At 45.9% G+C, this 27,968-nt stretch overlaps 1 protein-coding gene across 1 annotated transcript in view; it reads left to right on the top strand.

Moving 5' to 3' along the window:
• Positions 1–27,968, top strand: part of DNAH12 (dynein axonemal heavy chain 12) — a 3,791,933-nt gene that overhangs the window by 593,575 nt on the left and 3,170,390 nt on the right. Inside the window, exon 13 of the mRNA XM_069643677.1 lies at positions 10,246–10,381. Coding sequence (XP_069499778.1) covers positions 10,246–10,381 — 136 coding nt within the window. The remainder of the gene's footprint in view (positions 1–10,245; positions 10,382–27,968) is intronic.

Genomic DNA, 27,968 nt, shown 5'->3' with positions numbered 1-27,968 from the left:
GCCATATAGGTGTCGATGTTCTTCAATGCTTGTTGTAGTCCTTTAGGAGTCTTAGAGAGTAGCACAATGTCATCTGCATATGACATTATGGGAAGGACTACTGAGTTCAATTTTGGTGGATTTGTTAGGGGAGAGGCTATAGAGTCTTCGAGATCTGAAGTGAAAAGGTAGTAGAGTGATGCCGCCAAAGGACAGCCTTGTTTCAGCCCATGTCAGGTTTTAATGGGTTGTGTTACCAGGCTGCCTTTGGAAAGTCTGATCCGTATTTCGGTGTTCGAGTACAAAAGTTTGATTGGTTCGAAGATGTTCGATGGGCAGCCCCATTTTGTTAGTTTTGACCATAGCAAATCTCAGTTAATTTTATCGAATGCTAAATGTAGATCAATACCTGCAGCATATGTCTGGGTTTTTGCTCTGTATGATTCGTGTTTTAACAAATTGAGAAGGAATAAGTTAGTCGTCGTGCCAAGATATTTAGTAAAGCCTGTCTGTCTTGTTGCTAATCGTTGTCTCTTTTGCCCATCTGGTAAGTTGTTGTTGAAGTATATTTGTGCAGATCTTTCCCAAAGGGTCTAACTGTAGTTTATAGGATCATTAGACGGGCCTTGTTTATAAATGGGGACGAGTACTGCTTTTTGCCATGAGCAAGGTACAGTTTTTGTGTTGTTGATTTAGGCCAAGATTTGAGCAAACATTGTAGCCCATATCTCCGGATCTTTTTTGATGATGTAATTTGACAGGGCCATCTGGCCCTGGTGCTCTTGATACATTCAATTTGATGATAGCTTCACTGATGTCGATAGCACAGTCCATTGTCCAATTAAAGTTTTAAGGAATTAGTTCTAATGACTTTCCATTAGAACGTTGTTGGTATAGTTGTTCGAAATGTGACTTCCAGTTTGCCTCTGGAACATCAGAGATTAACTTATTCCCCTGTTGTTTTGAGCTGTTTAAAAGCTTCCATAAATCACAGGTATTGCCCGGACCTAGTAATCGCAGCATGTTTTCTGCATCGTTTTGTTCAATGATCATCTTGTTGTTTTTGGACCAATTTTTAAATTTTTGCTTAGCTTTTTTAATTTGTTGGTTCTGTGTTGAATTTGGTCCTTTTTTGATTTGTTTCATCAATTTTTTAAGTTCTTTTTTCTTAACCGCTATTAAGGGATAGTAGGCATGTTTATGGTCCTTAGAATAATTTTCTTGTTGTTCGGTTTTTGGTGGAAAGTATGTAGGATCCATTCATAATTTATTTGAGTACTTCTGAAGATATCCAGACGTTGGTTAATTTGCTTTTTGGTCAATCTTAGTCGGTTAATGGCATTGTTTATTTCTAAGTCTGGTAGATCTAAGTAGGTCGAATTGGGTCTTGAAGCCGGCCATGTTCTTATTAGTATATAGTGATCACTTGTTTCACAACAGATGTTTTCCGCGTGTTGAATGGGGGACTGTATTGAGTATAGATAATTCCACGACTCTGGGCTCTCGCCCATGTAGCAGCCGGGAGATTGGTTTGTCCGTCGATTGCATCTAGCCGTGTCATGCTTCTATGTGTCATCTCTTTGGTCCATCTTCTGGCACGTCGGTCGAGACTGAGGGTATCAAGTTCTTGACCCAGTTTAGAAAAGAGGTGCAAATTCAGATCACCACAGACTATAAATTCAATGACAGGATAGTTGAGTGAAGCTTCGTCCATTGCAGTAAAGAAATTATCTATGTATTCATCATCTGTGATACTTTGAGGGTTCCAGTATGTATTAAGTACACATATATGTTGGTTTTGGATATTTAGACATTCAGATTTATTGATGGTTTCCGTTTCATGGATACATTGGAGAATTATAATGTGTATCCAGGCGTTAATAATTTCATGTTTAATTTCCTTAAGATGTGAGTCCATACTAATTACTATAAGTAAACCGGATGAATGTCGTCCTTTGTGATTGGAGATAGCTGGGTTCATATAGATATTGAATCCATCGCATACCTCTTGTAGACATATCACATCTGCTGTTTTAAATTCCTGCCTGGTTTGGCCAAATAGATGGTGATGGCCTCTCGTATTCCATGAGCATACAGTTAATAAGGTGTTGGCGTTGCAGCTTGATTGCTAATGCCGACGCTGAAAAGTGGTTTCTGCATAAGAGTATGAATCATCTAGTATCCTCCTAATCGGATAGCGATGTGTCAGAGATTCTTGAGGTGCCGTTCTTCGATGATCGTGGGCCGAAGAGTCAGCGTAGGTCCTTTGATTGAATGATATACTTGAGTTTGATGAATCAGTTGTTATCGTGATTTGTGAATACATTGAACGATCATCATGCGAGTTGTGTTCGATGCTTGGCGCTACTTGGTTTGTTTCAATTGTTCTCAGCCGAAATCCCAGAATTTGCAGAGCGTCTATTTCGGACGAGATTATGCGTAGAATCTTGTTATTACTGCAATGGTACCATATGGAGTCTAGCTTGTCTGGGCTGATGAATTCAATCTGGTCGATATCTTTTGTTGTTACAGCAGCAAGACCAGGGATGGCATGTAGAAGACGAAGAACATTTGTTCGGTTAAGGACCAGTGTTTCATCATTTCCGCAGGATCTTTCCAGCTTTAGTATATTTCGAGAGGCAGGTTTCCTTGGATCTATGAATTCCGGTAATTTCGGTAGGGTCAGTTCTCTTGGTAATAGTGATTCCTCTATTAGGGAGGTCTCTGAGATCAGTGAACCATCTAGATTTGTCACCTCGCATGAGTGGTGATCTTGACCAACATTTTTGGAGGGTAGCTCCATCAAAGAAGATGAATGGTGGACTTCAGAGCATGTTTGGTCATAACAGTCTATTACTAGTTGTGAAGATTCATTCAGTTGCAGTTTGTTGGGGTTACTTATATTTTGCTCTTGATTTGAATATGTCGAGAGGTCTATTAGCAGTTCCAATGTTATAGCGTCTGTTTCAGCATCATGAGAAATCTGTGATCTCTGAGTTGTTATTGGGCAGGGGAATCTTGATAGCTGCTTTGTTAGGTGGTATGATCTGTTTGGCTGGAGGAAGCGTGAGATTTCGGAGAAAAGCTCTCGAGCCTCTTTGTTGTTTTTTGTTTTTCTGTCTTCGGTTTGGTGGATTAGGTGGTGGGCGATTGGGGTCAAATATACTGTGTGTGTCTTTTGCCCCTTCTCTCTGTTTATTCTGGCCCAAATTTGTTTGATCCGTGGTTTTTCCATTCGAGGAGCAATTGATTATGACAGGGTCTCCGTGGGGCGGACAACTCTCACCAATGGAATCAATAGTAGGCGTTTTGGACTCATCTACTGTGATTAGTATTGGCAGATTCTGTTTGTTGTGGTTGATTGCTGTCCGAAGGGGCGGTATTACAACTGATGGATCAGTGGTTTGCGTTTCCATATATTGCTGTGGGCGAGGCTGGTGGACACTCTCAGTATTCTTCATGTTTACCCGCATGAGGTCGATTAGGGCACCTGTGAGATGCATTTTTTCAGACCTGTCCTTCCAAGCTATGTCTGCAAGGCGTTGTTGCCACATCAGGGTTGCTTCGGCTTCTACTTTCAGTCTTGTTTCGAAGTTTAGCATTAATACTTCTTGTATCTTTAGTTTTGAAAATATAGAGGCAAGGATTGTAGCTTGATCTTTAGCAACTTCCATTTGTGTTTCTTGAATCTTGATGTAGGGAATTAGTGCTTGCGTACATACAGCAATAAGCATGTTCTGCAGGTCAACCATCGTTGTAGCAACCGATTCTTGCGGGTTTGATTTGTCTGCATTATGGAGAGGATTTCTATTTTCTGTGTTAGAATTGAGTGGGATATTATAGTAGAAACTGTCAGTAATAGGTGTACTTGTTAGATACTCTTGATGTTTGTTCGTATTGTGGATGTGAGGGGCTTGCTGTTTTAGTCTAGGTTCTGTCGGATTTCTTGATAGTTTTTTCTTTTTTGCCTCTTGCAATTCCATTAGTGCTTCAATTTCTGTGAGATCAAGTGAAAATGTCTGGAGACGTTTATCCGAGACAAGTTGGGAAAATTCATGTTGTGTTTCTGGATTGTGACGTCGATCATGGAGAGCTTTCCATTTTAGTTTAGCAGCCTTTGCCCGCTCTTTCTGTGTGGATTCTTGTCCTGCACCTTCAGCTGCTATGTGAGTTAATGGGGTATGTGCTGCCGCAATCTGCTCATTATAAGTAGTTCTTGGCTGTTGAGTTTTATCTGAACAATCTGTAGTTGTCATTGGTGATGTAATTGCAGTTTGAAGATTTTCTTTAGTATCGGCTTGGACGGTTGTCTCCATTAGTGATTGTAGTTGCGTCCGATGCCTCGTTTGTGGGCCGATCAGTGGAGAATGTTGTTGTTTTCATTGTTGGAGCACACTTAGGCCCACGGTTATACAGAACTAGAGAGTTCCGTGGCTTGTCGGATTTGCGCGCAGTTCACACTCGGATGTCAAAGTGATTCGAAGAAACAAGCCTGTAGTCTTCACCCAGGTGCCAGAGACGGCACCTTGGGAAAGGTAAGGCTGTTTTCTGCGGAGTATTCAGATATCTGCTATTAAGCAGAAAAGAGCGGCCCATGTATCAATTATGTAGCCCGCAGTCGCCGTATAGATATCTGTGAGGATCAAATGTATAAACCCGCAGTCTCCACACAGATGTTAATGGTTTAACTTGATTCTATTGATTGTTCATAAAACCGTAATTCAATATAGTAATCCGCAGTACCAGTGCAGTGTCTGGGTGGATCAAAGGATAAACCCGCAGTCTCCACGTCAGTAACAATGGCTGGACTTAGACGATCCGACCGAACAGCACAGTAATGACAACGTTTCTTTGTAATGAGATTGTTCGATATTGCTCATAAAGCAGCCTGCCTCGGTTACGTACTGGCACAGAAACAAACGCGTGTTGTGTGTAATGAGTTGCTGTACACTACTCACATTTAACGTTGATGTTTGTTGTAAGCGTGTAATACATAGGCAGCTTTAGTAGCGGACAGTTAATTGCAAGTGTCTTACCGGAGTTCAGTCGTATTAGATGTACTTCCTTACAAAATTGTGTGTGAGCACCTCCAGCGCCAAACAGCCTCACAACAGCCAGTGGGCTTGTCTCCAACGGGCTTAACGCTGCAAGGGTGGCTGTATCGCCTTGAAGTAGGTGCTGGAAGTCACGTGACCTCTCACGTGCTCGTGGCTTGACCCGCCTCCTCCAGGAAGCGTGATCGGCAAGAGCCTGGCTGGCTCACAGTGCTGATGCAAGCAAGTTCAAATACAAAACAAACGCTCCTTTACTCTACCGGTGGAACTCCAGGCGTGTGCAAAATAGGCGCCATTTGTTTTGATGTGTTGGGGTCGAGCACCTATGAGGGGGGTGAGTGCGGCGGGATGTGATGAGTGGATGTGTGCACTCCCCTGTAGTTCAAAGGATACAGGCCAGGATGTTGGTCTGGTACTTAAGTGGGAGATGCTTTAGCTGGGGGGTGCCGGTGTTACAGGTGGTCCCAGGAGTCTAGCGTGATTATGTCCCAGTATGGCTGTCGTGGCTGCTCGCTGTTTATCTCTGGCCTAGGAGGGCTGGGTATTCTGCTCCTGGGTAGTATGGCAATTGTTGTATTGGTGGGCCTCTGAAGTCTGCTGCCATCTGGATTGTGACAATCGGCGGACCAGGAGGGGGATTTAACACATGACTGTGTGTTTCACCCAATTGAAACCGTTTGACTTGAGATTTAGCATTGCTGCCAGCCCTGATTTGAAAAAGACACTGGTGTGTCGAAACACGTGTCATCCGTAAAGGGCATTTTCAATTCAATATAATAAACCAAATACCCAGTGTGGTGATCTTTTGAAGTGTGGAGAAGTCCTTTCAAATATTCCTGAAGGGCTTGGCGGAGGAAGCACTGCCGGTGGACCTCCGCCAGGGCCTGGTGGTGGTGTGCATAAAAGAGGAAGACCTGCGGACCAGTGTGGATTATATTGCCCCATATCATTGATTAACGGGGAGGCAAAGATCCTTGCGAAGTGCTCGCCAACAAACTGTTGCCATTGATGGGCAAACTAATTCATCCGGACCAGTTCACGATTTTTGCTGGGCAGAGAGACCACAATGAATATCAGACGCTTGCACAACGTGCTGGCTGCGTTCTCTCCCTGCAGGGCCTACACACAGTTCTGGTGATTAGATGCTGAGAAAGCATTTGATTCAGTGGGATGGAAGTACATGTGGCCAGTCCTGGATGGGTTTGGGTTTGGGCCTGAGTTTATCAGTTGGGTGAAATTGCTTTACACAGATCCGGAGGCGAGGGTAAAGGTGAACGTGTGCTCTTCGTGCTGGCTATGGAGCCGCTGGCGGTGCGAGTTCGAGCAGACCCTCAGCTGCAGGGTTTTCAGAAACCTGGGGGAGGGAAAGACTGCATCTCGTTATATACGGATGACGTACTGGTCTACCTAAGAGATCCTAAGCGTACAGGGACAAGGGTCATGAAGATTTCTGGGATTTCTGAAATGTTAGTGGCCTTAAAATTAATTTGGAAAAGTCAGTCCTAATGCCGGTTAAGGAGGTAGATGCAGCAGTCCCAGAGGATTGCCCCCTAGTGATAGAATGGTCATCCTTTAAATATTTGGGCATTACGGTGGGCACAGGGAATGAGCAGTTCCTCAAGAATAACTTAGGCCCAGTGCTGGATATCCTGCGAGCGATATGAAACACTGGGCAACGCTGCCACTATCCTTGGCGGGGAGAGCAAACCTATTTAAGATGATGTTGATGCCAAGGCTTATGTATGTCTTACAAAATGCACCATCAAGGATTCACGCCCCACCTGGCCCCCCACCCAAGGTCTTCTGGACCATAAAGCGGCTGCAGAGGGGGATCACTTCCTAGATAGGCGTTGGACGGGGGATTGGGCATCCCAAACATACAACATTATTACTTACATTATTACTACAGACCATGCTCATTGGCACCACCATTGACATGGTGGAGCCTTGGGCATGTCTAAAGGCCTAATGGAACCAAACCTCTGTCACCATCACACTCTACTCATGAAACCACATATGCTCTTATATGCTGTCATAAATGAGACAGCTCTTCCAAGTCAAGAGCGACAAAAAGAGCAAAGGAAAAATAGTAGTACCCCAGAATGGTTATGCTTACTTTTCCTTTCATTTGGGGCCCAAAACAAAGCCCAAACGCACTGTAAAGTTTATTTTCAACAGCCAACTTTCCATGTAAATGAGCAAAAGACATCATGGCAGTACATGGGCAGTACATGCCAGTGGGTTGGTTGTGGTTCGTTTATGGACCATAATTGGCCAAAATGTTTTTTTTTTTTCTTTTGCGATATATCCATGATGTTGCTTTAACCAACGTTCTTTCACTGAAAATATATATTTATAAGTAGGAATCGTCTTATTGGGTACATATTATCTACAGTTTATCAAGCTAAAGGGTGTATCGTACATACATAGATACTGTGTTTATTTCAATGTTTGTAAGAGGTGTAAAAGAGGCATGGTATGACAAGTATGACACTGACAGTTTCAAAACCTTTGAGATTCTTAGGGTTTGGAGAAACTCATACTTTGCCCTATAGCTATGATGGCAGTAGTCTCTACCATCAAATAATAAAGACAATACAGTCCTAGTCACTCTTTGTCAAATTAAAATGGCCTGTACTAGCAAAACCTAATGCCTGCCCTATCTCTCATACAAGAAGTGTGTAAAGGGGAATATGTATGCAAAGGATAATCAGTGTTATAAAAAGGATCAAAGTTGCTGAGTCAGCTCTTCTCCCTATGTTGGACAGCACAGAGTAAGGCAGCTCCCGTAGACAGGATGACACACTCTGGCTCCGGTTCTCAAAACAAAGGCAGCTCAAAACGTGGATCGAGGCCCAACTGGGCTTCCACTTATTCCAGTGTTGCAAAAGTTCTTTCACAGTTCAACAAAAAGTTCACGTAGGTCACGTAGGTCTCCCTCAGCTGTCCCGGACCTCTCAAACACAGCACTGGCAGATGTTTCCTTCCCCAAGCTTAATGCTCATTTGTTAGGGGTTCCCTTCCCCTAACGTATCACACTTCCGGTCGTGCTCAGATGTTTTACGGATGTCGACTTTCGAATTTGCAAGGCTTTTACCATAGACCTCCGCAGGACCACTTCGACTTTCTCTTCAGCTCACACTCTTATTTCCTCCCAGTGTCTCTTGGTCTTGATAGTTCAGTTACATAAGCACAAAAGTTCAAAGAAATCTTTCTCTAAGTATTCACCTTTTCACTTCCTCTTTTGCCAGGGTTAATCTTGACCATTACGCATTTCAGAATCCCTTCACTTTGCCGCTTTATAACAAAACATTTCACATTTTGCTGAGAATTTCGAGTAAGCTACTTCCTTTCGCTGGACCACTCTGCTACTCTGTATAACTGGCTTCACGGTTATCAGTCACTTAAAAGTTCATCACTGGTTAGCTTTCTTTCGCGTCTCATCAGCATGTGCGCAACCTTCAATTGTGAGATACACTGTTGCGGCTTCAATTTTTCATTGACATAAACCGGCCTTTCATGTCTTTCACTAACTCACCGCTTGTGCGAATTCATTTCTTGTTTCTGCGCCTTGGATTCACGAATCAAGGTTAATACAGCAAGCTTGGTCTCACCTCCCCAATTTTGTCATACACCTGGGAGGGTTACTGGCATCCTTGAAACACAATGCAGGTTTCTTCTTGTCTACGATTTGGCATTCTTTACCTCTCCTTCACGGTTTCCTGGATGCAACAACCTCCTGCAGGGATCTTCAAGGTTTCCCTACTCTTGGCTCTAATCGCTCAATCGCTCATCCTGCTCCAGTAGGTTTGCCTTTGCCCCGGAAGTTCTGCTCCTTCTCGTGTTCCACCTTGCTCAGAGTGTGGCTCTATGTTCTGCCTTTTATCTGTTTGGGGAGAGCTAATGGATATCAGATGTATGTAATTGTCTGACTTTGCCTGACCCGATTAACTGGACATGTCCAATGAGATATGTAAGTGTTAGCCTCTTTAATCTGTCACCCTCTTCTTCTGTCCACTGTTTGTGTAGAAAAAGGGGCTGGGTGGGGGGACGTTGGAGGATCCTATAAAACCATTAAATTAGGATGGGGCATGGGTACGGGAAAGGGGGGAATACCGGGTCTCACCATCGGTTGCCACACCCTCACTCCCCAAAGACCAGGTGATCCTCCCGCACTGGTCCACCCCCAGCGTCTGAATCCAAAGGCGATGGCCGTGCCCTGGCCACCTGAGAGAGAGATCCCCGGGGATTAGTAAGTGAGACACCCTTTGGTTTCTCACAGCGGCAGTCATGAGTCTGCCTACCACCTGCCTGTCATGAATACGCTGCGGAGGCAGTAAAATGCCTAGTATGTTAAAATAAACAGGCTTAATTACGCACTCCACCTGCAGCCGCCTTTCTCTGAACTCCGCACTATTTCCCAGCTGAATGTCCATACAGGAGGTGTCCTCTCCAGTGTGCAGCTGCCCCAGTCGTCTTATGTATGTGGACATATTGTTTGTGAAAACCCCTATGCCACAGCTGGTCGAAGTACAAAAAGATTCTTAGATAGAAATTGGAGGATCCACTAGCACCCCAGCCACGATCAGCCTTTACTCCCAGAGGTTGGTCATTTGATGGCAGAGTGTACTCTGTGAAATTCTGCTTAAATAGTCCAAAATAATTCTACTGGACCCAGTCGCAGACATATGAATTTCTGTATATCTCTTGAACTGCTATACAAATGTTGTCATAATGCTTCCCATTTGCGCACTGCACCATCCTCCCTCTCAGTGCCATACATCTACACACAGCGTCCTGCAAACTCAACAGGTTTAACTATTTCCCTGCCTCTTCACCTCTTGCTGTCTTTCTTCTGGTCCCCTCTTTCTCTTGTTCTTCTCAGAGACACTTTCTATTGCCTATACCAATGCCTACTGCAAATGCTTTTCTTTCTTCTCTTAGAGAGCTAATCTTGTCTGTCTTGTTTCACAGAATGCTGTTTTCTCAATCTGAGGGTCTTATATTTTTCTCCTCTTTAGTACTGTCGCATTATATAAAAATATTGTAATTGTTCACATTGGACGGATCGTGTACTATATCAGCATCTTGTCCTTAGAGACTTCAGGGAAATGTGTTGTGTGTGGTTAATAAATGGCACATTCATTGCAATATGATTTGGTACTGACTTTCAAATGTACAGCACTTTGGTTCCTCTTTTTTTTCTCCATAGAATCTGCAAGGCATTTGAAGATTTTAAGGAACGTGCATTAAGAATTCCTGAGACCACCGAGGATATGATTGAAATGATAGCTTTCGTGGAGCATGCAAAATTCAAGGGTGTTGTGCAACTAAACAAACGGATTGCAGTAAGTTATTCCTTCGAGTAGTAGTGAATTTGAGAACCTATTCAATAGTTTGTGAATCTAAAAGTCTACCTAAAGATAGCTTATGATGGCTAGCATTAGGCTAGCGTTGGCAAGAGCAGATTATGTAGAACTATCCAACCTAAATAAACTGTGTGTATCTGATCCTTTGAATAAGTGGCATGCATTTCAGAAGAGATCTGAGGCATTTATGATCGTGATTCTGCGTTTTGGCCTCATTAAAGGTAGGAAGGGGTTAATGACGAGGTAGACATGATGAGTCTGATGAAGGGGAACAGAAGTTGTAATAGTAAAGTCTTCTGCACACTTGTAGGAGAGTATGCAGAAAAGATCAGGTGTACAGGCCTTCTCAGTCCTTGCGCAAACTCTTTGGAACTCACTTCCTTCAGAATCACAATCAATATGCATTCAGCCTACCTTCCATAAGGCTTCAGAAACCCTGGTAGTCAACATTTTTATGAATCCCATGCTACATCTGTCCTTCATCTATTGATGCTAAGGGGACTGCTTCAAGTGTATCGCCTTTCTCATGTCTGTTATTGGAAGCATATTCTAAGGTAAAAAGTGTTGCAAGGCAGAACTTTGCCAGTGCTTTCATTCACATTTTCGGAATCCCAGATTGCACATTCTCTTGATAAAGAGAAAAAAGTTTGGGACAGTGTGGAAAAGAAAATTTTTCTGAATTCAGGCTTAATCCTTATATAACTTGTTTCTTTTTTGTCTAGTTGCTCCATGCACGTTTTCTAGGTGTTTTTTTTGCATCATGTTGCTCTGCTGGATTTCTGGACAGAGGGAGGCGTGCATTCAGTTGTATCCTGCTGCGCTTGGGCTCCCCATGACAAGAGTTTTGTTTCAAATGTATGTTTTGTGGCTCCCAGGTTGTCATTGAAGAGGAGAGAGATATTTTACAGTATTGCTCAGCAAATACAATAGAATATTCATAGATAATCATCTGGTCTCTTCATCTGGTGGCACGCCACAATTTGATATGTTTACTGACCTTCTAATCTCAGAGATGGTGGATGCGTTCTCTCTTCCTCTGAATTTTGGCAGACTCCAATAACTACTTGACACAGACCTAGGGTTCAAAACGTTCATTTACTTGTATGTCCTGCTTCTTTCCACCATACGGATGGGACACGCAGTGGGATGTATTCAGCGGTACCAGAGTCTGTTACATAGCAGCATTTACTAGAACTTTCTCATATAGGTGTGCAAGTCAGGGCCCGTGCAGACCCTCCCTAGTGCGCCCCACCCACCTGTCAGTCCTTTTCGCCTCTTCGGATGGGACAGAGCCAACCGAAGCAGCTAGCCGTGTTGCGCCTACATTGCATCAAATGCCCAGTGGAGTCAGGCACTTTGAAAATTGTGCAGGAAACTTTTCTACTGCTGAACCACACAGATATATTAGACGATGCATTTCAGTCCTGCAGCACATGCTCTTCGTTTTCAGGGGACCTTTTTGTCTGCTTAGCATGCTTGGAATTGACGATCGGAACATTGGCACCACAAGAGGTGAAGAGAAGGAAGGTAAGAGAGGCTTCTTCAAAAAGGGCACCCTGTGCGGAGGTCAGACCCTCAGAGCTGGAACAGGGTAGGCGCGGTCACACAGAGACTCTACCTCCCGCCTCAGCAGGGCTCACTGGGCAAGGCCGAAGTTCCCACATTGGACCAGTGCTGCACCCCATGCCGGAGGACATAAAGGACACGGGCATGGGATTGGAACACCCCTGACCGAATGACAGGTGCTAACATACCACTGGCCTGTGTAGAACACAGGCACAGGAGGATGCCGGCTCCTACTGGCATGGATCGCACCCAATTACCCCCCTCCCCCCACTCCACAGAGCAATGGCATGGAAGGGAGAAATCTCCTAAAAGGCACGCACCACGCATCAGAAGTGATGACCGTTAACCGGCCCCACGCGAACATTCGCGTTCTGAGCACAGACATGGGGGCCGACACAAAAAGAAGCATCTGGATTCCTCCCCAACTACTGCCCACTTGAAAGAAACAGGAGAGCAGGTTGAAAAGGAGTCATTAGAGACAACCAGGACTACTGCTTTCACCAGTATACTACCAGCGAGACATATCCAGGTCCAACCAGGTATAGTAGAGCCACAAAAAAAGAAGGCCTCTGTTGCGTTAGGGCGGCTACCTGACTCTGAAACTCTGACAACTGACAGGGGCACAGTCACAACCGCTACCTCAAACTCCGAAACCAATACTAGCACGATGCATAGTCATTCATATCACCCAAGGATTGAGCGCACAGTGCCAAGCAAGGAACCATACCGTGAAATGCCCATGTGGCTTCCACCGCAAAGAGGAGGCTATGATGAATTGTCATTAATAATTAACCTTTTAATACCAGAGACCATTCTCCAAGCGTGGGACTGGGGGTTGACCGTGTATTGCTTTGCTCTGTCTTGCTTCCACAACAAGTGCATTGCCCCTGAGCTATTCGACCAGCCATACTTGGGCATTGCCACAAAAACATATGTTCCATGCGAAGTGAATTGAGGACCCTGTTGTGACTGGCATATGGACTTTTACTAACTAGGTTCAAGCTATTTCTCATGGCCCCAGATGTTATGACACTTTTTGAGGGCTTTTATCAAAGACATTAGTCCATTAATCTTTTATTACATGCTTAACAACAGAGACAAGTCTCTAAGCGCAGGACCAGGCTTCAAACTTGTGGTGTTCTGTGTTGTCTTGCTTCGAAGACAAACGTGTCGTCACTGAGCTATCCTCCGGACATTATGCCATCAATCAATACCCCTCATTGGGTGGCCAACCAATAGCCACAACAATACAAAGGAATCTTCCACCGCTGGCATAAACCTCTGTGCTATTAGGGGCCGCTACGTCCACCCCACCGGATCCCAGAGAGCCTGTAAAACCCACTGGTTCGTGCGATGATGACTATCGGGACTAAGTCACTCAATCAGTCGGGATTATTCACAACAAATTATATACAGAATGGAGTATTTAGACTGCAAATTCCAGGGACACCCCTGACGGAAACCAGGGTGTTTCCTGAAGCATTGAGCAGGAAACCTGATGTAACAGAATTGGCAGAGAGAACAGCAAAATGTTTATGCATGTCGCCAAAGAAGCCAAAGTGCATAAAGCAATATGGAATATTAGAAAAAAGCTGAAAGTCAAAATGATCACTGCTGAAGGGAATATTACTTTCTTTTTTTTTAGTTTTTTTTAAAAACACTTTATTTATTTTTTTAAAACCTTTATTTTTGGTTTTTAACAAATCGAACAAATACACACCCACATTAGGGTGGATCATTAACTTTGCGCCTTCAACTAGGACCCGATTCCGTCTCCCCACCCCGAGTTCCCTTCCCAATCCCCCTCGCCGCATCTAGCCCGAGTCACTGGTAAGCAATAGTTCACCTCACTGCATCCCTGTTCAAGGCGACGCTGGCCTGATTCCAGACTGCCTCAGGGTAAGTTGTCTGACTCCGATGCTCCCGTCGAGGAGACTTCTTCTTCATTCATCAGAAAGGTTATCAGCGGGCCCCAAATGTCTGCCGGGCGCGGGTGTTGAGGGAGTAGTTTAATGAAGTCTGCCTCTACATCTTGGTAGTAAAGTAATTCCTTCCGCCAGGCAGAGTAGGACGGGGGGGCCACGGCCCCATGCCATGGCGACTCTCCTGCGGGCTAGCGTTAGTAGGACTCCGGCCAGTTTCCTTGACGGGGCGGATAGCAGTCTAGTCATTCCCAGCATTGCTGCCGTGCTTCTTGGTTGTATAGCTTCTCCCACGACCGCCGACGTCATATCCAGCACCCTGTTCCAGAAGGGAACTACTTCAGGGCATTCCCATGCCAAATGTAGAAAGTTCGCGGACATAGTTCCGCATCTTTTGCACTCTGCCTGGGCTTCGGGATGGTGTTTGTTAGCTTTTTACGGTGTGTAGTATGTTTGGTGGAGGAAATTGAAATGAATGAGTTTGAGCCGGGAATTAAGTGCAATTTTCTGAGTCTGATTCAAAATGTAACTCCAATCTGCGTCTGTTATTTTTGTGTTTAGCGCTCTTTCCCATCTTCTTTTCGCCCCAGCGTTGACGGGGGGTGTTCCAGTGGTCAGAGCCGTGTAAATTTGGGACACCAACCTGCCATCTCCCTGAGCTTGAATAACATGATGTAGCAATTGCCAGGTAGGAGGTTGACGCGGGAAGTCTGGCAGATGGGTCTGCAGGGTGTGGCAAGTTCGGAAGTAGAGGAACACATCTAGTGCAGTGTCGCCCCCTTTCTGTTTGGCTTGATCTGGTGTCATAAAACCCTCTTCCGTGAAGAGGTCCCCTAGAGCTTGTATGTGCAATTTATCGACCCACTGGTGAAACACTTTCTCTGCCGTTAGTGGGATTCCAGGAATAAATTTGACTGGCAGGAGGGGAGAGTACCTTGTTTGTACCCCCAGCTTCTTTGCCACAGTCCTCCATAACTTGTATGTTGAAAGCATCACGTTCATCGTGCGATTGGGAACCGGGAGCTGGGCGAAGACCACGGCCGTCTGCACCTGTACATGAGGCCGAATTGTGTGTGTTGCATACCAATAGCTAAGGTACTGTGCTTGGGCTGCCCAGAAGTACTTCTCCAAGTCGGGGAGGGCCAATCCGCCGCTGGACACGGGGAGTGTCAGTATTGAGTACGCCACTCTGGCTGGTCTGCCAGCCCAAAGTAAATCAAGGACCAAGCCTTTGAGCTTTTTTAGGAAGACATGCAGAAGTGATATTGGAATATTATTGAAAAGGTACAGTAGTTTTGGCAACACTACCATATTGACTAAGGAGGTTCTGCCCCAGAGTGTCAGTGGGAGCGTCTTCTAGCGCAAGACTTTGAAGGGGAGGGACTTGAACACTTCTTCATAGTTATCGCGGAATACCTCTTGATGGTCTAGTGACAGCTGGATCCCCAGGTAGCGGACCCCAGCGGTTCTCCATGTGAGACCGAAGTCATCGGCAAACTGTCTTGTGCCTCGAGTCAGCGGGAAGACCACTGATTTCGAGTGGTTGATCTTCAATCCGGAGGCTGCCCCAAATTTGATGACTTCCTGCATGACCGTATTCAGGTTAACCTCCGGGTCACGTATATATAGGGCCACGTCATCGGCGTATAAGGATACGATGAGCCTGTGAGGGCCGATGATGAGACCTCTCTGCTGACGGAGTTCCCGCAGATTGGAGGCTAGTGGCTCCATCACTAGAGCGAATATTAGAGCCGAAAGAGGGCACCCTTGATGCGTACCCCGCTGTAAGTTTATTGAGGTTGACTTTGCCCTGCCCACTATGATATTAGCTTGTGGGTTCCATGAACATAAACGGCCATTCCACCGAATCGAACGCCTTTTCTGCGTCCAACAGGACCGCAACTGCCCGGTCTGATGGGTCTAATGCCTCGATGATTTCAAACATTCTCCGGATCCCAAAAGTCATATTGCGGCCCGGTATAAAACCTGCTTGGTCTGCCAACACCAATGCAGGCATCAGGGGCATCAATCTGGTCGCTAGGATCTTGGCAAGAATTTTATTGTCCAGATTAAGGAGAGAGATCGGGCGATACGAGGCACATTCTTCCGGTGGTTTTCCTGATTTATGTATTGGCCTCGCGGGAGGAGTGAGGGAGAGACCCACGCTCCAGTGCTTCCTCGTATACTGCAGCCAGGAGGGGAGCCAGGGTTTCTCCAAAGGCTTTGTAAAATTCGCCCGTTAGTCCATCTGGACCCGGTGCCTTGGAAGATGGCAGGGTTTTTATTGCAGCTCTAATTTCTTCCTGTGAAATCAGATCATTCAGGGGTTCGCGCAGATGATGTTCGACCCAATAGAGTTCAGTGTCTTCTAGGTATTGCAGAATGAGGTTCGAGTCCTTTGGGAGCTTGGCGCTGTAAAGGTCTTGGTAGAACGATCTAAATTCTTCCGCTATCATTTCATCAGTGTGGACTTCCTCACCTTGCTTTGTTCTGATCCTATCGATTTGGGATTGCTTGTTGTCGGCCCTAATTAGATTTGCTAATAGAGCCCCTGGTTTCTGGCCCTCTCCATATTGACGGATTTGACTGGGGCGGTTTAGAAATTTAACCTCGCGCTCCGCTGCCGTGTTGAACTTCTGCAGCTCCGATCTCGGAGCGGTCGCAGACTCCGGGTTGGTTTTGTCCGGATTCTGGATCTCGAGTTGCTTTAGTTTAATTTCGCTGTTTGTCAGCTCGCTCCGAATAAGTTTGAGAATACCATTTTCTTTAGCGAGGCAGACCCCTCTGATGAAGCATTTGAGGGATTCCCAAATTGTGCCAGCTGAGGGAACCGAACCCAGGTTGGCCTTCAGAAACACGTCTATCTCCTCCCTCAATTCGGATGCAAAGACCTCATCTCGCAGTGATCCCTGTTTGAAGCGCCAACGCTGTAATGGCGGAGTTGGGATAGCTGGTTTGAGCACAAGGAGGAGTGGGGAGTAGTCCGAGAACGTTCTCGGATGGATGCAACACTGGCCGGACGACAGGGGGCCGCTTGCTGAGGTGAAAAAGTAGTCAATTCTGGAGCTTGTATTGTGGACCGCAGAGTGAAAGGTGTACTCCCGCTGTTCTCCGTTAAAGACTCTCCACGTGTCCTGTAGATTGAACACTTTACAAATTTCTTTTATTTGAAGGCTAGCCTTAGAAGGTGGATATTGTGTGGTCGACGATCTGTCTCTCGAGGGATCCATTGCCGTGTTCATATCTCCGCCCCATACGATTGTTGCCAGATTGAGCGAGGAAAGCTGTGTTAATACCCAGCTAAAATTGTCGGGGCCATCTGTATTGGGAGCATAGGAGTTAACAAAGGTCACTTTCTGACCTGAAATGATGCCGCTCACCAATAGTGCTCTGCCTTCATTGTCTTTTGCCGAATGTAGTAGCCGGAAGCTGAGCCGCTTGTGTATAAGGATAGCGACTCCTCTCGAGTATGTGGAGTAAGATGAGAAGTATCTGTGGCAACCCCAGCTTTTGGCCCACTGGTGGTCATTCCCCTGAGTAAAAGGAGTCTCTTGAATCAATGCCACGTCCACTTTGTGACGTCGCAGATAGTGCAGAATTTTCCGGGATTTAGCCGGGATGTTGCCGCCTCTTATGTTCCACGTTAGCACCTTGAATGGGGCGACTTAAATTTCATATTGAACCGCGTTTCTGGTTTCCTGGGCTGCAGTAATCTGATTATAGATGAGCTTATGCCGGGGTCTTCGCTCACAGGATGTGAGCCCCGGTGCGATGGTGGGTCTGGCGGTGGGCTGGGAGCAGGCGAGGAGCCGGGCATTCGTGGTCCGGTGGCGCTTAACTTACCCCTTAATTTCAGGGGCCCTGAACTACGGGCTAACCCCAACATGCCCAAAACATAACCCTCCTGTGGGTGGGTATCCCCAAACTGGCCCACCTGGAGGAACAGAGCTAGTTGAGGTAACTGAGTAACTTTTGCAACCCTCCCCAGCGTGGGCAACCCCCAACCTGCCCACGGTGTACCCACCCATAACATTTGAACTACAAACAGTGCTGTGCTTAGGGTGCTAGATGCCACGCAAAAGGCAATGTGGCTCAGAAACAGTTAGTTATGAGGTTCTGTGGTGAATATTGGATGCCGATGACATCTGAGAGGTCCTTTTCGCTGCATCTTGCCGAGTTTAGAAGCTTATGGTGGGTCCCTCCGCCTACGCTCCTCGCGCCGTGTGTTCTGGTTGATGGGAGCAGATCTACAGCCAGCCCGATCAAGATATTCAGCTGCTTCCTCTGGCGTGGAGAAGAAGTGGGCTTTCCCGTCGTGCTGAATACGGAGTTTGGCGGGAAACGGCATGGAGTAGAGTATATGATTGTCTTGTAGTCTCTGTTTGATTGATGTGAAAGAACGCCTCTGTGCTTGAACTAAAGGTGAGAAATCTGGGAAGAACTGGATGGGGTCACCATCAAATTGGAGTTTCCCTTTCTCTCTGGCCGCTTTGAGTATTGCATCTCGATCTTTGAAATTGAGTGGTCTAGCAATGATTGGACGTGGATTCGCTCCTGGGATAGGTCTAGCTGCAGGAATTCTGTGGGCTCTTTCCACGATGAATAGTTGTGAGAGAACTTCCGGGCCGAACAGTTCAGAACAGATACGCTCAACATGGTCCTCCATCTTGCACTGAAGTTGTTGCTCCCTGACTCTGATAATTCTAATGTTGTTCCTGCGGGAACGGCCCTCCAAATCTTCGTTTTTAGCCGCGATGCTTTTCACCTGGGATTCCAGCGCGGAGACCCTAGTGGTCAGGGATGCCGATCCATCATCCAGATCAGACACACGTTGCTCGATATTGTCCAGCCTCTCAGCGTGTTGGTCCAGGCGGCGTTGGATACAATCCACTTTGGACGACAAGTTGTCCAATTTGCTTCCTAGGTCGCCTATCCCGGCTTTAAGATCCAGAAGGATTTCTTTGATGTCGAGGCCAGGGATCTGGCCAACGGAAGGTTCTCCGTCCATAGCCGGGGACACGGGTCTACTCGTGGTATTTGATGGCCTAGCAGAGGAGCTGGCCTCAAAATTCAGTTTTTTCTGTGTCTTGTCGTTCTTCCCCATAATCTGTGACCGTTCGAGGCACGTTCTCCTGGCAGTGAGCGTGGTTGGCGCTCACCTGTGTTGAGTCAGGGCCCACGCTTCGGGACTTTAGTGGTGCTTGGGATGTGGTGCGTAATTCCTGATCTCGCTGTCATGTAGCAGGAGGTTCTTGCAACTGGGGCGGCTGGGCGCGGTTGGACGCAGGGTGTTCCAGGAATCAGCGAGGTTGCCCGTCGCTAGTAGGGCCGGGGAGGTGGGGATGTATCAGCAGGACTCCAGGAGAGTGACACCGTCACCACCTGCCCGGGCCACCCCGCCCACACCCTGGCGTAGAGTTGTTATGCAAATATCGAGTTGAGGCCTCTCACGGTAGCTGCGCCCTGTTATATGGCGCTAGTCCCTTCAGGCAGGGGGTTTGACTGCAGGGGCGTGATGTGGGCACCCTGTTGGATGCTCTGCAGCCTGGTCGTTTTAGGCACCGTTCCTTGTGTGCAAGTTCCCGGAAATGATCGCCCTGACCACGCTGATATATTATGCTTTGTTACCCCACCAGACGGACAGGGTAATCAGCGTATCTCTATTCCGGAGGGCCGTGCCGGAGTGAGCCTTACAAAAAGGCGCTTCAGGGGTGGGGGGGTGGATGCGCAGCTCTGCAACTCGCCTAGCTCAAGGCGCTGTCTGGATTATTCCCAGGCTGGAAGTTTGGTGCTGGTTCTCGGTAAGAGCACAGGCTGCAGGGTTCAGATATAGCGCCCTAGGTGCCCGGCAGGGCTCTTACCTTCACTGCGGGGACGGAGACCGCCGTGTCTCTTAGCGCACGGAGGGTGCGCACGTCAACCTGCCTCCTCCGGGAGCAAGGGTATGTAGCTGCAGCGAATGGTGAAGAATGCCGGCGGCGCTAATGGCCCATCACGGGAACAACCAAGTCTATGTTGCGTGCGCCTTAACCCTGTTCTGTCCTGCTAACTTTATAAGCAGCCCTGCCGGGGCTCACCGTGTCCCTGTAGCCATTCACTCCTCCAAGTAGCGCCGCGGGCGGGCTTCATCCGCCGCCAGGGGCAAGCTTGCAATGAGGTCCGGGCGGGCCCGGGGGGGAGTGTCGCAGTCGCCGGATTGGCTCGCCAGCATGGTCTCAGCCCCACGCTGGGGGGGGGGGCGGCAGCGATACACACCCAGTTAGGCGGGGGTTTCTCCGACTCCGCTAGCCTCCACTATACCCGGCGCCGAGCCCAAGCGCGGGCGCCCGGAACTCCGCTGGGCCACTTCACTGGTCTCGGGCCCCACGTCGGGAGCGGGGTTCTGGGGCTCTGAAGCTCCGATTTCGGTCGGAATTTTGCCAATCAGCAGGGATCCCAGATAAGCTGCAGGATTTGTCGCGGTCAGGGCGGGGGGAAGCCAATACTGTCTGGGTTCGTCAGGGTACAGTCCGAGTGCGCGGAACCTCGCGGCCGGTGGCACACTACAATCTGCGGTCCGCAGAAAAGCGCCTGTATCTCCCGTAATATTAGGAGTTTCGAGCTCCGGAAAGCATCGGAGCGTGCAGCTCGGCTTCGGGCGGCAGATTGGCGTGGTCAGCGGTGAAGTAGGCCCCACAGAAGACTGGATGAAACAGGATTAATTCTGAGCCACACGGAGTTCCCTAAGAAGCCGCCATCTTGCTCGGCTCGCTAGCGCCCCCTAAAACACTTTATTTATAATTTCCACAAAATATATTACAACCATGTATTGATTCTGAAGAATAAATGATTACAATTAAAATACAAAAAGAAAACAAAACATATGCAACAACAAAGCAAAGTAAAGAATCAACATATTAATTCTAAATCTAAATACCAAGCTTAGATTCTCTAAAGTACCATGAAACAATACAGATCAACAATAGAACAAGACAAAACAGGACAAAGGACAATACATGAAACACACTCCCGCATCCCAACCCCCCATTACTTAAAAAAAAAAAAAGCCATAAAACTCATACCATGACATAAAATCATCCACTCCCATAAAAATCATTGAACGGTCCCCAAATTTCTTCATATACTGTTTCTTTTTGCTGCCTATAAAATGAGCATTTCTCATATCTTGAAAGAATCTTCATATCACATAATCAACCCTCCACAAGAGGTTTTTTCCTCATTTTTCAGACCCTCAACACCTGTCTGACAGCTACCAGTAGGCATTTATTAATCCAATTTCAAGTTACATAAGCAATACTGCGCCCACATCTTAGAGATAGCAGAAGCACATGTTAGGCAGAAACCTGTGCATTTCCCTTAGGGACCACTGCAAAAGGTTTAAGACTACAGGAGTAAGCAGTAAACCCAATTGGTAGCAGTCTGCACCACCCAGATTTACCTGGTAGTTGTGGCTGAGGAGTCAGACTTCTCTCAAGTAGAGTTAGGCAGTATATAGAGTATACACAATAGGGCTAAACATACAGTAGAACAAGCAAACACTGACCAGAGCTTTGGTATAAAAGTATATAATGATTTATTTCAAAACACACTTATAAAAATACACTGGCACTAATATGTCAAGCAAGTTCAAACACAGCCACTATAAGTATACACCTCCCTAGTTAATTATTCGACAAGTCTAGGTTAAGACACCACTTATTTAGCAAAACAGAGGTGTTCGCATAACCGTAGATGGCACTCCAATAATTCGTTTAAAAAGGGAGAGAAAAGGCAGAGTAGGAAAATAACACAGTACCAACACTTTTAAGAAACCACAGCAAGTCAAGAAAGGCAGGGTCTACTGTAGAGCAAAAAGTTCATAGGCCAGGCCCACTCTTGGAGAGAGCAAGGCGGAATGTGCCCTAGATCACACATTGGAAATGCACTCAAAGTCTTTGCAGAAAAGTCAAAAAGAGGTTGGATCAGTTCAGAAAGGCAAAGTTAGCAGGTCTGAGGTCGACCCAGTTAGAAAGTCAAGGATTTACAGGACACCTTGGCCGATCTGTTGCAAGGGAGACCAGACGGGACACAGTACCTGAAATGGTGGAAAAGCTCCAGCGGTGGCAGTTATTCCTGGCAGCGGGTGCAAGTCATGGCTTCAACCAGAGGAAGAGATGGTCTCGGCGAGGAAGAAAGCTTCTTCCACTGCCAGGGAAGAAACCAGCCGCGGAGTTTCCTGATTAAAAGGTACAACCCTTTTATTCGCGGTAGTGGTGAAGCGTGGCTATCCGGCCACCGGGGTGCTTGACACGGGTTGATTCGACCACGAGACGATCCAGGAAGGCAAAAAAGGCGAACTGGTTGGTCCCACCAGCTCAAAGGGAAGACGACTCTCCTGGAAGAAGATCTCCTCTGTCGACTGGGAAGTGGTGAGTTTCGTACAGCAGGGCTCCACCGGTGGTGTCGTCGTTGTAGATGGCTCAGCTTCTCCCCTCTTCGGATTCTTTAGGTCCTGTGGCGATTTCTGAAGTTCCAGTCCCCAAAGCCCTGCTTTTATGCAGCAAAACCCCCATTCATCAGCCTAGCTGTCACTCAAACATGCTAAGTGGTGAGCCGGGCGGCTCACCACTGGGCCAATCACACAAGAGTGCGACTTGAGTTGCCAAGGCAACTCAGTCCAGGGTGCCTAATCCCCCTCCCACATATCCTGTTGACCCCAGACAGAGTGGCACCATTTGGAGGGCTTCTGTGGAGAAGCCCGCCAAAAAGTGGAAGAAAGGGCTCGACTTGGGTGAGAGTTTCAGAGGCGAACACAAACGCCATTTTAAATCCGAGTCCTGGCAAAAAGACCCAACCGGGGAATAAACATTAAATAAATAACCCAGCGGTATCTTTAACATTGCACCAAAAAGTGGTGCGTTTAAAATGAATGGGAAAATCCCATAGGAAATATTCTGGTGGAATATTTCGCGTGGTATCCACTGCCACCAGCCAGAAACTCCACAGGGGGGGGACTGGATAGTGCCCCCTTGGAAAACAGACCCAAGGGCAATCGAATTACCCCTACCAGTACTTCCACAATATGATGGTTTGTGCTGGTTCTTTTCACAATTTTAGACTAGTAAAGCCAATGGTGACTTGACATGCCCTAGGAGACAGTAGTCAGTCCCAGGGTATGGAGTCTATGTTTGGGGGTCACTGTGACACCCCTGTGTTACTGCACTGAGGGTGCTGTGTAACACACATACCAAAAACACATGAAGCCCTATGGAGTAAAAGACCCCATAGCCCATAAAACACATTTACAGTCAAAGGACATACTCAAATCATGCCTAAGAGTGGGAGAAAAAGAGTCTCACTCTTAGCAGGAGAAAAAAAATAAACCCCAAAAATCCAGCAAAGCTGCTGGGGGACTCACTAGGTTTGGGAAATTAGCCTTAACAGAGAATTCTCCCTAACAGCACAGATAAAGGGTTCTGTGGAAAATTGATAGTCCAAATCGCATCAATCCTGTCCAGCACCTCTTTCCAATAGTCCTTCACCTTATCACAGTACCACAACATGTGCAAGAGAGAACACTTCTCCTTCCGACACCCCCAGCAAATATCATCTTCCATCAATCCCAGATCATACATACGAAGTGGAGTCCAATAAATCCTACCCAACACCCTTTGATGAATATAATGTAAGTTTAAGTCAATTTTCGCCTTAACTGGGACCTTCCAGATTCGTTCCCACTCTTCCACCGAAATATCATTGCCCAACTATTCAGACCATTTCAGTCCCAGTTTCCTCCATGAGGCCAACCAAGCACTCTCCAAAGGTATAAAATTCATGATATCCGACACTTTGTGCTGCGTCACAGAAAACAATTCAGATATCTCGGCTTCTGCACAAATCTTGAACCTAACATCTGTCGCTGCTCAGAAAGCAAATACTTCAATAATCTATACCTTCCCTGTTCCCTCCTGCTCAGTCCATATTTATTACTCAAAACATCAAAGGAAACCATCTCATCATTATCATTCCAAACATCTTCAGTCATCAAAACACCTCTATTACTCCAACTTCTCCAATGTAACATTTTATATGTTACTTTCTATATATGCCATGTCTATCCTTTTGCTATATTTGTCTAACGTGTCATGCCAGTAAAGTACCTTTTATTGTATTGTATGTAAACTACCATTTTCTTATTTTTTATGTCAATCAGATATCTTCCTTATAATTTGTTATCTTTTTTCCATCTTGTGATAGACAAATACACAAACACACATAAGAATTTGGGGTGCGTATATATATGAACAGTGGTCAAGTATTTCAAATACACTCAATCTTTGGAACAGTTTTAGACTTCTTAATGTTGTTGTGCCGAAATCATTAACTAGATTTCTCCTTCATATAGCAACCCTAAATGTATGTCTTCAGTGATAGTGATGTTACAATCTCTGTGTTTAAGACCCCAGAATTATTAATGTAAGAGCGAAAACATATACATCTTCCACTCATTGTTAAGTCTTTCTAACAACCATTATTTCGTAAAAAAATGTTCACTTCATCAGAACTAAAATTCAATTTCATTCAAGTTAAATCAGAGGTGCAATCTATATATCAGACATATGAGAGGGGATAGTGTATGTCTTATAATTTCCTTGCTTAAAAATTACATAGCATTGCATTGTTTGGTTTTATATGCTTACTCATTTACTTTCCTGATCTCAGGTCCTTCTTTAAGGACAGGGGAAGGAACGTTTAAAAAATGTTCTTCTCCATTAGAAAGACACATATGTTGCAGAATATTGTAACCTAAATACACTGACAAAATAGTCCCATTATCCCCTAATTTTCTTGTTAAAAAATGCACAACATAACTTGTTCAAAGGTAGCAAACGTTTGTGTGGTTCACATCAGCCTCTGCTGGAAAATGTTGTGCACTGCTGGATCTCACACTTCCCCCTTCTAAGCTTTCTCTCCCTATTTGGACTTCTTTGATTGACCGTCATTGGTTGTCCTCCCCTTACTCTCCTCACCATAGAAGCACTCATTCTCAGGTATGCCATGCTTAAACCAACATAGTGAGTAGACATGCCCCTCTTTTTGTACCAGTGTTGATATAGTTACCAGAATAATGAGGGCTTTGAATCGTGGGCTAATTCCCCACTCGCTTCATGTGGGGTGATTAGCCCTCGCTTACTCGTTCCACTTCCACTTCATTATTGTAGTCAGTTTTTGTGGTAAACTGCAAATGTTGTGTTGTGCATTCTATATGTATATATTTGTAAAAGTGTGTTTGTATGTTCAGGGTTGGCTCCAGCCCCATAACAGTTGGTGGGCTGAAATGTTGGCACATGGTCGGCATACCAGTCTGGGGTGTACTGGCGATAGTGACATTTTACCAACCCAACCCATTCGCCCTCCAGTGGTCAGGGTCCGGCCCTGTGCTATCAATATAGACGATTTCAGGAGATTGACGATTTTGCGATTGTTGGCTGCAGCCCCACAACAGTTGATGGGCTGAAATCTTGGGCCGAGTGAAATCTGACCGTCCCCACCCCTTCAACCTTCACAGGGCAGGGTATGGCACTGTGCTATCTATAGAGATTGCCGATTTGTGATTTCTTCAAAAATAGGAAGTTAGGACAAAAGGTTGCCATACCAGTCTGGCGATGGTGAAATTTGACCAACCCCACCCATTAGCTCTGTACAGTGGTATAGCAGACTCTGGCCCTCTGCTATCGGTATAGGTGATTTCAGGAGATTGACGATTTTGCAATTTTTTAAAAATAGTAAAGTATAGAACATACGCAAGGCTGTAGCAGACCCCCATGTGCATGTCGGCTACAGAAAATTACACAAGGGGTATGGGTTGCTTAGCAAAAATAGGCGGTTATGCCCAAGCGTTGTCTGATAAAACGAAAAGGAGGGGGTAGGCAGGCAGGCAAACCCTGGAATCAATTTTGCACAAATGAGCATGTATGATGCCCGCAAATTATCCTGGATGTCTCAAAGAATGAGGAAGAATGAGATCAACGCTCTCCCATCACACTGTAGAGTACTGTTGGTGGTTTGTAATGTGATATACCTTCAAGACATACAGGATCATTCACGGTCATTATACATGCTCATTTGCGGAAAATCAATTCCAAGGTTTGCCTGCCCATGTCACCTGAGCAATGCCAGGGGGTAGTGCTAGTATTACATAAATGAGGACCATACTGTGTCTCAGAACACGCAGCAGTGGCACTAGTCTCATTAGATGATGCTTTAGCAGACTTCTATGTCTTATTCTTTTCCTTCTTGGCTGCAGAGTTCTCCTTTTAGAGAAATGGACGTTCCCCCAGTAGCCAGAGCGCCTGTCTGGAGTACAGCCCAGACGCTGGAACCACAGGTGGGTAAGTACTAAATTGGGGAAAAAGATGGGGATGGCCAGCTCAGGATGGCGGTTGTCTTTCGAGGATCCATCTCTATACCCTTCTCAGACAATATAAATCCTAGGTATGAGATGGTAGAAACTTCAAAAGAACATTTCTTGGGCTTGACCAGTAATTTGTTAGCTCTTAAATGGAACGGGACTTCTTCCAAGTTCAAATTGTGTTCTTTTTTGGAGGCAGAGTAGACCAGGAAATAGTCAAAGTAGACTATTACTGTATGACGCAGTAAATCCGGGAAGATCCGATCAATAAAGCTTTGGAAAACTAAAGGGGCCTCAACAAGACCAAAGGCAATAACCCTTTTATTTATGAGGTCCATAAGGGGTCCTGAACGCAGTCTTCCATTGATCTCCACTCCTTATGTGTAATAAATGATATGCTCTGCGAAGGTCCAACTTGGTAAACACCCTGGCCCCTTGAACCGCTTCCAAAATGTCTTTTTATAAGGGGCATGGGATACCTATCACGTATGGTTACACTGTTAAGACCCCTGTAATCTATACATGGTCTTAACTCCTTGGTGTCCTTCTTAGGGACAGGGAAAAGAGATCTAGACTCACAAATAAGACCATTCTGGAGATTGGTATCAAGATAGATCCGTGAGGCCTCCTTCTAAGGAATGGATAGTGTACATTCGCCCAAAAAGGTACTACAGCTTCAGGAAAGAAATCAATGGGGGAATCTTCTGGTCGGTGCAGAGGCGGTTCTCGCGGAATAACATCCTCAAGACATCCATAAAGTCTAGTTATGTAGAGGGTATGGAAAGTATTCCCGTAGAAGATACAGGCCTGCAGACAGAAGCAAGGTCAGGAGTCTTTTCCTCAAAGCAATGCCTGGAACAGAACTGGGAAGAAAATGTAACCGAATTGGCTGTCCAGTCGATGGATGGATTGTGCTTTCTTAACCAATCAATCCCCAATATGATGAGAAAATGAGCTGCACGAATGAAATCGAAAGAAAGAGATTCAGCATGATTCTTGATATCCATAGTGAGGAGTTCGGAGCACTTATTGATGGGTCCAGAAACTAAAGGTCTACCATCCACTCCTTCTATGGCAAGAGACTCAGACTTAATGGAAAAGGGTTCCTCGGGTAGATGGGTTTCAGAAGTGACGGGATTTTGTATCGGTCGTATGGTAGGTGTGTAACCTCTAGAGCTTCTTCTTTCCTCCCTTGTTTCAGCCAAACAAAACTCTATCTGGAGTATGATGGAGATCAATTCTGCTAGTGATGCTGGTCGGGCCACCCCAGCCAGTTCGTCCTTGATATTATCGTTGAGCCCTCACCGAAAGATGGTGTATTGAGTGGTCTTGGGCCAACATGCTTCAATGGGGGTCTTCTTTTTTTTTATTTTTTTACAAACTTTATTTTGTTTTCAACTCAAGAGCACAGTTACGTTCGCATTTATGACAACAAACATAGCAATTTGAACCATTTCTTTACAATTTTCAATACATTCAAATGTAGGCTCTTGGGTGTAACTGTGAACCTGTCAAACTCCCTCCCCCCCATCTTCTTTGATGATCTTGGCATTGTTCGGTTATTAAAGTGCACTTGTACAGTTAGGTGCAATGCAAGAGTCAAGTTGTCTATACCGATCTTGCTTGGTCACAGGATAGAGACTTTGCAAAGAATTCTGGGTTTAAAGTACATTTGTTCCCTAACATC

Source organism: Ambystoma mexicanum, chromosome 2p (genome assembly GCF_040938575.1).
Source record: "Ambystoma mexicanum isolate Mex_15411 chromosome 2p, UKY_AmexF1_1, whole genome shotgun sequence".
In the NCBI taxonomy this organism is placed as follows: domain Eukaryota; kingdom Metazoa; phylum Chordata; class Amphibia; order Caudata; family Ambystomatidae; genus Ambystoma; species Ambystoma mexicanum.
The sequence above is the reverse complement of the archived record's forward strand: the minus strand, read 5'-3'. Positions and strand labels throughout refer to the sequence as shown.